The 11,573-nt window shown below is 51.3% G+C and overlaps 3 protein-coding genes across 3 annotated transcripts; 2 read left to right on the forward strand and 1 right to left on the reverse strand.

Annotated features, from left to right (window-relative positions):
* The first annotated feature begins 476 nt into the window (after nt 1–476).
* On the forward strand, nt 477–2,258 carry LOC131209092 (eukaryotic translation initiation factor 3 subunit I). Its single transcript, XM_058202082.1, has 3 exons — nt 477–574; nt 755–981; nt 1,042–2,258. The coding sequence occupies exons 1-3, from the start codon at nt 572–574 to the stop codon at nt 1,793–1,795; spliced, it is 984 nt and encodes a 327-aa protein (XP_058058065.1). The 5' UTR covers nt 477–571; the 3' UTR covers nt 1,796–2,258.
* A 480-nt stretch (nt 2,259–2,738) lies between these two features.
* On the forward strand, nt 2,739–5,349 carry LOC131216118 (uncharacterized). The gene is made up of 2 exons (XM_058210530.1): nt 2,739–2,874; nt 2,950–5,349. Exon 2 carries the CDS (start codon nt 3,102–3,104, stop codon nt 4,116–4,118), a length of 1,017 nt encoding a protein of 338 aa, XP_058066513.1. The 5' UTR covers nt 2,739–2,874; nt 2,950–3,101; the 3' UTR covers nt 4,119–5,349.
* A 319-nt stretch (nt 5,350–5,668) lies between these two features.
* LOC131213275 (uncharacterized) lies at nt 5,669–11,547 on the reverse strand. Its single transcript, XM_058207289.1, has 5 exons — nt 11,281–11,547; nt 8,616–8,966; nt 8,235–8,546; nt 7,554–8,165; nt 5,669–7,217 (listed from the first exon to the last, which is right to left on the reverse strand). The coding sequence occupies exons 1-5, from the start codon at nt 11,356–11,358 to the stop codon at nt 6,213–6,215; spliced, it is 2,358 nt and encodes a 785-aa protein (XP_058063272.1). The 5' UTR covers nt 11,359–11,547; the 3' UTR covers nt 5,669–6,212.
* Nucleotides 11,548–11,573: the final 26 nt, after the last annotated feature.

The following is an 11,573-nucleotide window of genomic DNA, read 5'->3' on the forward strand; positions in this document are numbered from 1 at the left end:
ATATTTTGGTTGGCTTCCGTAAGACCACCTTCTCGTCACCTGCACAGTGCACGAACCCGTTTTCCTGCGGTAGAAATGTCCTTTCACCAGGTTTTGTAGTTGGTGGAAGGAAAATCGATACCAAAGAGATTTGTAGCAAAACATCAACACACAATGGAATCGCGACTGTCAGAACTCCGTTTGCACGCGCGGCTTGGCTTCTGGGTCCGTTTATACCCGCGGCTTTGTGGCTCGATGACAAACGACCAACAGTGATCGTTCGCCAATAATTGTGAAATCATTCAATGTTTTTTAACCGACAAATTTCGATAGTAGTTCCGATAGTTTATGCCGAGCTACTCCGTTATGCTGCTGCAGCACAAAACAAGTTGCCTTGGAAATTTGCTGCAACGGGCCTTTTTTTGACACCAACAACAATGACAGCAAAAATGAGTGCCGCGGTGAGCGCCTGGTTTGACAGGAGCGCTGTTTGCCAGATCGGAATCCCTTTTTGCAGTTTGCGTTTCACGGATCGCCTCGCCGTTTGCGATTTATTCCATTTTTCGTCGAACGCACGGCGTGAGGAATCAAGATGGTAAGTTTCGTTCGGTCGCCGATCAAAGGCGAAAATTATTCCTGCTACGGGACCGGGTGGCTTGCAGCGTAGAAAAGCGTTCGCTCATTTGTGATATACACGTACCCTAACCTCACAAAGTGTTGTTGCAACAAGGAAACTGGATTGTGAATAACGAAAAGAACATCGCTTCCTTTCCAGAAACCGTTGATGCTGCAGGGACACGTGCGGGCGATCACGCAGATCAAGTACAACCGGGAGGGCGATCTGATTTTCTCCTCCGCCAAGGATAGCAGTCCCAGTGTTTGGTATTCACTGAACGGTGAGCGTCTCGGAACGTACAATGGGCACATCGGAGCGGTCTGGTGTGTTGACGTGGACTGGACGACGACTCGGCTCATTACCGGTGCCGGTGACATGAAAACATTGTATGTTGGTAACCACACTGAAATATGAAGTTGATGTTAATGCCTTTCATCTTGTTTTAGCTTGTGGGATGTGGAAACGGGAAAGTCCCTCGGAACGATCCCCTGCGTTTCGCCCGTGCGTACGTGCAACTTCAGCTACTCCGGCAACCAGGCCTCGTACTCGACCGATCGATCTATGCAGCAGCAGAGCGAGCTGTTCATTATCGACGTGCGGAATATTGACTCCAGCATCAGCAGCGCCGATCCGGTGCTGAAGCTGACGATGGGCGAGCAGCAGAGCAAAATTACGGCCATGCTGTGGGGTGCACTCGATGAAACCGTCATAACCGGGCACGAAAATGGTTCGATTCGCATCTGGGACTTGCGTGCGGTGAAAGAGCTGAACTCGGTCAACGATCACACGGCCAGCATCACCGATATGCAGATGGCGAGCGACGGTACGATGTTCATCTCCTCGTCCAAGGACACCACGGCGAAACTGTTCGACTCGGACTCGCTGATGTGCCTGAAGACGTACAAAACCGAACGGCCCGTGAACTCGGCCTCGATCAGCCCCCTGTACGAACACGTCGCACTCGGCGGTGGCCAAGATGCGATGGAAGTAACGACGACCTCGACGCAGGCCGGCAAGTTCGATACCCGCTTCTTCCATCTCGTGTACGAGGAGGAGTTTGCACGCGTCAAGGGCCACTTTGGGCCCATCAACAGTTTGGCCTTCCACCCGGATGGCAAGAGTTTCACCACCGGCGGAGAGGACGGATTCGTACGTGTTCAGGTATTTGATTCTTCGTACTACGAGTTCCAACTGGAGTAAATCGAAGCCAAAAGCCAATCGTCTGGAATCTGGTGGAACGAAACGTGTCCGTGTGTCGTGTGATCGAACTAACGGTGTGAGAAGGAAGAGGAGAAACTGAAAGCGAAACGAGAGAAAAACATCTACTCGATAAAGAACTTGCAACCGTAGGCCAACGGCAACAATGTCCCCCGTGGCTGTGTGTCTGCGGTTTATGAAAAGAAATAAATACAGGAGGGAAGAAAGGAGAGAAAACAGCTGCATCTAGTTTGATATTTATTGAATTCAGTTGTAATTTGGCAAGAAAATGCTTTACGATGATATCTGTCCCGTTTATGATCCGATTCGTCAAAAAACTATCTTTCATTACGGTGCTTTATTTCTAATATTTCAAGCTGTTTTGCAAGATAATTTTTAGAGACAAGGCGTCACAAATTGAGCAGCAACACAAATGTAACATCGTGTTATATATTGCAGAAGTAAACTTTCAGCAATTTCTTACATTTTCAGGAAAATTAATAGTTCAAACGAAATCAGTCTTCAGCAGTCTCTGTTTATTATGGTTTTCTGTCTCTTTCTTGCGCGAAACTGTCAATGAAAAGGAAACTGTCAATGAAGCGCTCAGAGTCACTCGCCGACCGTTGCGGTGCATCGCAGAGTTCAGTGGTTCCCAAAGTGCAACGGGTACACAATTCACTTGTTTCCATTCATTGAACTTTCTCGCATCATAAATTGTCGTCCTTTCATAAATTGTAACAACTACGGTTTAAGTAGGCCTTGAAGTTTGCTTGATCTCTTGCTATTTTAACAAAGTGCACTACCCAGTCTATTGGTAAAAACGGGCGGTTTGGGAACGAATGACGTACGTAATCCGTTCCGCGTTTTCAACCTCCGTGACTGCGCGCTGCAGTGAAATGTGTGGCGCAGAAAGAAAAGGAAGCATTCGCATTCTGTAGTTCGTTTGGTTGCTGTCGTTTGGTTTTTCCGTTCGAAATTGCTGTCCGTGTTTTCCATTCAGTTTTCGGCTCCTTCGAACGCCGTTATCCCGTCCACCAGCAATCCATGACACCGCGCACACCGCTTTAATGGTTGGTTCTCCGGTATGCTAAGGATCCTATGCTTTCTACCCGGTCAAGGCTAATCGTGCCGACGTTTGCTGTTTTGCCTAATTTCAGTGTTACACTTGAGCCCTGAGCCCGCACTTGGCACACTTTGATCGATTTCGTTGGCAGTTTGGCACCGTTGCTTTCGTTGTACCACTTTCTCTTCGAACGGTTCACCCGCGACGCCCGTAGTTCAGTCTCTGCGAAGAGTCCTGTGCGGTCAAATGGAGCACAAGCACCTGCTGGTAAAAAATATCGTAAAAATTCTGCTGACCACCTCCAAATACTTCCACTGCCCGTTCTGTGCCGACGAGTATCTGTTCGAGTTTACGCTGAAGCACCATCTGCTGAAGCAGCACGACCGGGATTTGGAGCGGATCGTCAAATCGCCCGACGCCAGCATACGGTTCTGCGAGAGCAACATCTGCCCGTATTGTGGTGCGCTGTTTTACTACATCTCGGCCCTTCCGAAGCACATCATGAACAGTCACAGCCGCGAATGTCTGCACAAGTGGCAGGCCATCGAAAAGGAGAACAGTTTGGCCCGGAAGATAGCGGCCGAACCGAGCATCCGTTGCGTTCCGTGTTCGCCCGGGTTGAGTGAGCTGTTCGATGAGCTCAGTACCAGCGGCACCAGATACGGTGGTGGCGGCGCCAGTGGCGGTAGTGTGATGTTGACGAAACCTTCGCCACTACTGAAGACGGCCTTACGCAACATGAACCGCATTACGTCGGGTCCGACGGCCAGTGGCTCGCAGCATAATCTGATCGAAGAAACCGCTCACCAGCAGCCCCCACACGCCCACGGAACGGCGTGGTCCAGTTTCGGTTTCGATAGCTCCATGCCTCGCCGCACCCAGCATTCATCCGTCCGCCGGGAGCTACAGTTTGACAATCATTTCGTGGGTCAGGCGACCGCATCCTCGCCGGACGCGAACTTTGTGCCCGGTTCGCTGGCCATCCGGCAGACAGAGCTCATCGGAAGTGGCTCATCGTCACCGTGCAGTGAGTCCATTTCTTCCGTGCGGAAGCCCAAATTCCAGCGCAAACGGTTCAACCTTCGGTCGATCAAACCGAAGCTCAACTTCCGGAAGTACGTGCTGTCAAAGTTTTCGAAAAAGTATCACTGCAAAATCGTAACGAGCACGCCGAACAATTTTCTGGACGACTCCGGCAGTCGCGACTCGGTGCGCTTCCTGGCGCACAATCAGGAGCGCTGGAACCGCATCCACTTCGAATGACGGCGGTACGGTTCGCCGTTTGCCTGCGTCGTCGAGTACCTGTGCGGACTGCTGTTTTGCTGCGTTTGAGGGCCAACTTTGTTTCGTGTCCGTTCGGTTAGTGTTTCAGTTGCCCGGTTCAAGCTGTATTTTTCTTCAAACTTCATAAATGCAAACGAATAGAATACTAGGATTACAACGATAAGCAGGCTGTGCAACGTTCCGTTCCCGTGACCAATAGGTCAATCTTGATGGAGCACATTTTACTTACAGATTTTGACCGTTCAAAGTATGTCGTCACTGTGCCACGAGAAGCACTCGGAACATGGGGCACGTCTGTCGTCTGTGATCTCGTTAGCATCCCGCTCGGAAGACGATCGCTATTTTATTGCTTAGTAGGCGCGTAGCAGCGACCCGTTTATGCGGAAGCCTTATTAAAAAACGGAGTGAGTAGACCCTTGCCACGGTGCCGGAAGTGAGCAGAAATTAGGCCAAAGGAACGACACTTTGTGCGTCATCATAATGATAATAACATAAACACCAAAACCTATTATAGATATACGCGAACACTTTGGACCAAACAACAAGAAAAAGCCTTTCAAATCTTCGGTCACTAACGATTGCTCCATCTCGATAAACCAGACCGCGCCCTCAGCTTGTGGGCCGCGATCGACTCATTAAGAAGCGTACGATATTTAAAAATCATTAACACAAACGAAGTGGGTGCGCCAAACAAGCGAATAGCACTGTGACCACGAACTCAGAATTAGAACCTAAAAAGGGACGCATTTTTCCACTCGTTAATTTATGAACCTAAAATAGATTTACCAAACGATTTAACGTAAAAACAGCGAATAGTTTGTAGGGAGTAACACAAAAATCAATCTCATTCTTGCCTTCCATCGAATCTAACAAGCGAAATGAAGCAAACGAAACACCAAACTTGTAGTTCTACGAAAAATGTTTCACTCGCAATCTCGTACAGCAACTAGCGTGTTAGGACACGAAAAGCAGACCCCGGCGATGGGACTCTGCGCGGAGTCTACTCTACGACTAAAGCAATTATCTCTCTAGCCTTAAAACCCAAGAGTACACTTTTTATCCTACGCAACCAGTTATTAGATATCAATCGATCGCTACCGACTCGTTTGCTCCTCGAAAAAAAAAACCGGCGAAACATTATGCTCAAAAGCATAACAGTGTGGTGGGAAATATAAAGTATTTACCATATAAATTGTGGTCGTTGACGCGTTGCAACCGAACCGTCAGCCGAAAGTGCGTAATTTATCATACCGTAACGAATGCGAATTGTAGCAAAAATACTTGTTAAACTATTTAAACGTAACTAATAAATTTAACTGTTTCTCATTCCGTTCATATCTTACACGCTGGCGAAGCTTTCGTTTTCTCTGTCGGGAAAGCAACAAAACGGAGCACCGGCGGAGTTTTGTCCTCAAGAAAATGCATGTATTTATAATCTCATTCTAAACACTTACACATCACGACAAACGCTTCCGTCGTCCCCGCGGAATGTCTTCCGGAATGTGAACCGGACCTTCTCAGCCGACGGATTGTGGCAGCTTTGGGCAACCAACCAAATGGACGCTAAGTAGAGCACGTTGCCAGTCAAAATTGTTATTTTTTCTTCCCCGGAGAGCCTTGTTTGCAACACTACATCTCTCCCTACGGAGCTGAGCAATAGCTTGTCGTGCCCTAGTGGTTCGCTTCGTGGTTTTGGCTTCAGTTTTTGGCTAGATCCATTCTCCGCTCCGTTACGTTTCCCGGAAGCTGGTGCGTATCCTTCTCTCCACATAAACGGTGCTGGTCTACAGTAATTAGAACATTGGAAGTATCATAAACGACGGAAGCACCATCCCCTTATCTGTGGGAACTGAGCATTGAGTGGAATTCATACTGTTAATATCGCGAGAGGGAGACTCGGTGGCCGAGTTGCAACCAGGAACCGTGAAAGCCTGTCACTAGGTAGGTGACACACCGAATCAGCCGCAAGCCAAATCGGCAGCCGTCGTGGTCTATGATCTAAGCATTTTTTTGGCTACGACAAGCTTACGGACTGCAACTGGGACGCTGCCTTCGCCTGTGCAGGACGCCGCTCTAGAGGCGGGCAATTTCCGTGAGACTAGAAATGGACTTTTTCCCTCCACTACCGGAAGCTCCGGAACTTCCGGAACCGCCGGCCGCGAGACTTGAGTAGTAGCCGGATTTATCGTGCACGATCTCGAGCGCACCTGCTGCTGCAGTGCCTTTGCCGGCCACCGAACAGCCGCCACCGCAGACACCGGTGACGGCAGCAGCAGCGGCTCCACTGGATCCGGCCACTAGTGGAACCGTTTCGAGACACTCGCACTGCGACAGGCTCGACTCGGACCGGTTGTACGCGGCCAGCAGGTTCTCGGTCGATTTGGTCGTGATTGTAGTCGTGGTCGTGGTGAGTGTTTCGTGCAGGAACTGCGTCGGAGGCGGTGCGTAGTTTTCCACGTCCAAAAACGCGGCCGAGTACCGCTCGTAACCGTTCTTCTTCGGGATCGAGTTGCGGTGCTGGATGGTGATCGTCGTTTGGGTGCGCGTTTGCGTCGGCGGTATGTGACCCGTCTTGGCCGGTCCTCCTACTCCTCCGACCTCCAGATAGCCGTACCCGTACCCATACCCACCGTATCCCTTCATGGCCAAATTGTCCCAGGACTTTGGTTTGTGTACCGGTGCCATCGGTGGCACCGAGTAGATGGCAAGCTGTTGCTGTTGCTGCTGCTGCTGCTGGGGCTGCTGCGGCTGCTGGTGTGGCTGGCCCAGAAGGTGCTGCGGGTGGACATACTTCTGGATGTAGTAGTGATGCTGATGGGTATGCGGCGGACGACCGACGGCACTAGCTCCGGTCCCACCACCGGCCGGAGGTTTTTTGTGCAGCGAACCGGAACCGGAAGCCGTCGTGGACTCACTGTGGGGCTCCCAGTAGAGCGTGTCGGTACTGATCGAGGTGCTGTACGAGGCGGGCGACGGGTTTTCGCCCGCCGCGTTGAACTCACTCGAGGTGCACGAATGAAGACTACAGTGGCTGGCGAGACTAGCGTTTAGGTCATACACCTTCGAATGGTGATGATCCTGTGGGGAAAAGGGGAGGCGTGCGACCGGCAGATGGCGGGGAAGCGAAAGGAACGGAACACGATGCGGGGCCGTGGTGGAAAATGGAAGCAAAAAACGAACATGAGCGAATTCGATTGGCTAGCTTCAAAATACAAACGTGTGTTATGGGAGTGTAGCGCCTAGCGCGAGCTGGCCGTAGAACGGAAACTCGAAGGAAGGGACTCGATTGAAAGGTCTGCCGTGACCCTTTAATCGCGAACTTCCCGCGAGTCCGCACGGTGCTCGAAATTGGTTCTGCTCGGGAAGCAGACGTACGAAGGGCGATGCGAGCTACGGATGGGGATCGAAACTTACGTGCTTATCTTTATGGCGATAGAGATAGCTAGGCTGGGACTGCGGTGAAATGTGAGGCTGGGACTTGGGGCGCGGGATGCGATCTTTGCCGCCATCCTTCGCGTCCCGGTCCCGGTCCCGGTGTTTGTGTTTGTGATGGTGATGATCTTTATGGTGTTTCGACTTGCGCCGCGACGGCACGCACTGCGGATCGCAGCACGGACTCGCGAGATCGTACGCATCGAGACTGGTGTTGTCCTTGTCGGCGCCCCGCTGCTTGTCGCCGCTGCTACCGCGCAGCAAATGCCCGATGCACGGGTTGCACGAGTGCCCGTGCAAATGGCCCCGCCGACCCGAGGAGCCCTTCGAGCCTTTGGTGTCGTAGTTGTGAAGACTTTTCGTTGGCGATGCTCCCGACTGTTGCTGCTGCTGCTGCTTGCAACCCGCCGCGCTGTCCAGCGATGATCCCCGCATCATGTGCTGGGCGTGATCCTTACACAGTTTGGTCGTCTGAGCATTTTGAGCACAGCCGGGGGGATTCGGATGCACGGTGGAATATTCGTTGCCGGCATCGCAACCGCTCCCGGCCGTTTGGGAAGGATGGATCACGTACCGATAGTTACTGTCCAGGCACTGCGAAGGGGATCGATTAGTTTCGCCGTTAGCGATCGGTTAGGAAAAGAGCCCTAATTCCCTCCTTACATGATAGGCCAACATGAACTGTGCCGGCGGTGGGACAATGTACGTCTTTTGGCGCAGCAATTTCTTCACATCCTCCGTCGATGAAGCCGGCCGACAGAACGAGGGCCCCGATCCGCTCTCAACGTCGGTGGTCGAACCCGGATCAGCGTCTCCGTCGCCGGCGGACACCGTGGCCTTCTTTCGCGCCGGCAAACTATGGGTTTTCCACTTGCCCTCGAGTAGTTCGCGCTCCCGCAAACAAACTCGCTCCAGGTCGGCCATCTTACACTTGAGCAGATCCTGCAGCTGAATGTATTTGAGGTGCAGCTCGACCTGAAAGTGGAGTGGAAAAAGAAAGGGGGTTCAGTACAGCAACCGGGACAAAAGACCGGGCGGTCAAACCTTGCGGCAGCAGTCCTCAAACAGCACCACCATTCGCATCCGATTATCACAGTTTTTGATAAAGTTGACCAGATCCTTGTGCTCGGTCTTTTCCATGTCGTAGCCGTTGATCGACAGGATCACGTCGCCCTCGCGCATCCCGGCCCGGTACGCCGGACCATCGTACTCGACGTAGTCCACGTACGTGATCACTTCCACCTCCTGCTCCTTCCGGTAGTGGATCCCGTAGCTCTGCAGCGTGAAGCCGTACGAACCGTTCTTCTTCTCGACGATGATCGTTCGCCGGCGCCGATCTTCATCGGGTTTTGTTGACGTTACCCTGTCCGGCTTGACCTTCTCCAGCACCTGCGACTTTGGAGAGCAAAAACATGCCGTTAAAATACCGCTGGCGAAAAATATGTCTCAGTGTGGTTCAAGTGGCCCAGTACGGAACACAGTGTAATAGCACAAAAAGCGGTTCTCCGTGGCTCTTGCGATTTTAATCAACTAATGTGTGGTGGGCTTTCCGGCCCGCCATTGTTTCACTCCACAGTTTAGTGTCACATTCCTACAGGTTGTAAGATACACCGAGTGCAACTTCAATGCACGACGCGACATCCATTGTGAAGAAGATTCTCATCTAAAACATGCTCGACTCGAGCGGGAAGAACAGCAGACAATGCTGGGGCTGGTTTTCCCCAGCGAATGGGGAACCACGGGTTTCGGCTTGTGAAAAGGCTAAGCAGAGGGCATTTTCTCCTTGTTGGTGCTCACTTTCTTTTGTGAGCAATGGGTGTCCGGGTCGCGTCCTTTTATGGTGGTTACCACTTCAAGTGTGAAGTGCCTTTGAGTAGTCTGAGGTCGCCGTCAGGATGAAGTTGTTTGAAGACGGTTTTTTTGTAACGCAGAACAAGTTCCTTCTTTTGCCATCTCCGTGGTTTGAAAAGTAGTGCAGCAGAAGAACAAGCGTGTTAGTGGCGAACTATTGGCCTCAGATAATCAAAACCGAGAACACGGGAGAATTCAATTCAAAAGAAACCCTAGAACAAGAATAGTTTGTCGTTTAAACGTACAGCGCTTTAATGTAGGCCATCTGGGGCCGCACGCTTTCGCGAGGGGCCCTAATTTACTGTCTCCCCTCCCCTTACTGTGTTGAGACCGTTTCATAATGGATCGATTTCCTTAATTCTTGTCTATGCAATCATCCTTTCAACGGATGAGGGAGAGCTTGAGCTCCGCCATATCGCCCCTCGTTCTTCACTGATCCGTTTTGGAACTAATCTCCCTAAACGACACAGAAGAACGACACACGAACGACACACGAACGACAATGTGCCACGTGAGCCCCTGCTGGTAATGCTTTCTGTCTATTGCTTCTTTCGGAACCGCCGATTCACGTGTCACGTGAAACGGACGCTCCGCGGCGCCCCTTCTGGCCCCTCCTGGCTTATTCTCACCTTTACCCGTAGAAGCCTTAGCCTCGGGAAAGAGGTCAATCCATACACTGGCTGGCTCGGGGAACGACTCAGACCGCAGAACGGCCACACTCTTGGCGCCTGTATTTGGCGACTGCAAACGCCGGTCTCGACAAGCTCTTGGAAAAATCAACAAACCAAAAAAGGAGCGTCTGATGGATGAGATGGGTACTTGCTTCATGTGCAAGACAAGTATCGAGGTGCGACTATACGAATACCGGGCCCACACGCTAAGACGCGGAAACCTTAATCCGAATGGCAAGAGGGCAACAAAACTACTCCCTTTTCAATCTCCGCCGTGCGCGAACATTTTCAATCTTCAGCGCACCATCGTGGGGTATGAAAGGCATTGACTGTCTGCCTTTATTAAAATGGGCACCCCCAATCTGGACCCCAGGTTTTTATGGTTTCATGAAGCGCACATGGCAGGTTTTATCGCTAACAGGTATTACGGGGGGAACGGCAATATGACTTCTTCGGCCTTAGCCCCCGGATCTAATCTGCTGATGGGGTGCGCCACACGACTCAACCAGCAATTTGCACTCTGGATTTTTTGTAATAAACCACGGTGTCACGATGCGCAGATCTTGCGAGGGCTTTGGGCCGTGCACCAACAGGGCGGCAGATAATGATGATGGAAAATCCGGATTCGGAATGCTGTCGATGGTGTGTACACAGGATCACGATTTTTGCCTTTCAGTGAATGGCCCTAAATTTGAACTTTCTTTATCTTTAAATCCCACAGTCTTCTACGAGCCAGAACACGGGTGATGAGTTCTCATTCCAAGAAGACTACTAAATTATTCCATTTTTTAATTACAGAGTGGTGAGCTTTCAAAAAAGAATGTTAGTAATGTTCGTCTCGATGCCCCCACTCGTGCGCTATTGTGTCGCATTTGGCCGTGTTACGGTGGCGGCATACTAATGGGCTGCCATTCCCCGGACAGTAGATACTAAAAAGTGGTGCATGACATCAGCGAAGAAAACGGCGTTACGAACGAACCGCGACTCGCACGACGCGCCGTCGTCTGAGACGCCTTTTCCGCGAACAAAGAAACCACGCGGCGTCAGCCCGGACGACGCGTGCCGCCGACGACGATTGGCAAATTGAGTTTTGATAATAACTGCCACTTCCCGTCCCGACTGGTCCGTCCGTATCGGTGGCATAAAATGGAGCTTCGGATCCACCGCTGGCCACCCCTTCAACTTACCGACGATAGTTCCAACTCGTCATCGCTGTACAGATTATTTCCGGAACGATACTTCCGGCTGTTCCGGTCGGGATTCATCTCGGCGGCTGTTCGCGACCCAAACGGCCAACGGTTGTCAGAGCTGCACCAATACTAGTACGCTGCCTCTAATGTGTCGCCGGCTGCTGCGACTGCTGATTTTTGCCTCTGTTCGCCAAGAATCGATTGGCTCTACGACGGCAGGAAGCGTAATCTGGCGCGTTGATTCCGCAGAGCATTTTCCTTTGTGTTTTCTTTGGCACTTGTTTACCGGC

This window comes from Anopheles bellator, chromosome 1, assembly GCF_943735745.2.
Source record: "Anopheles bellator chromosome 1, idAnoBellAS_SP24_06.2, whole genome shotgun sequence".
Lineage (NCBI taxonomy): Eukaryota > Metazoa > Arthropoda > Insecta > Diptera > Culicidae > Anopheles > Anopheles bellator.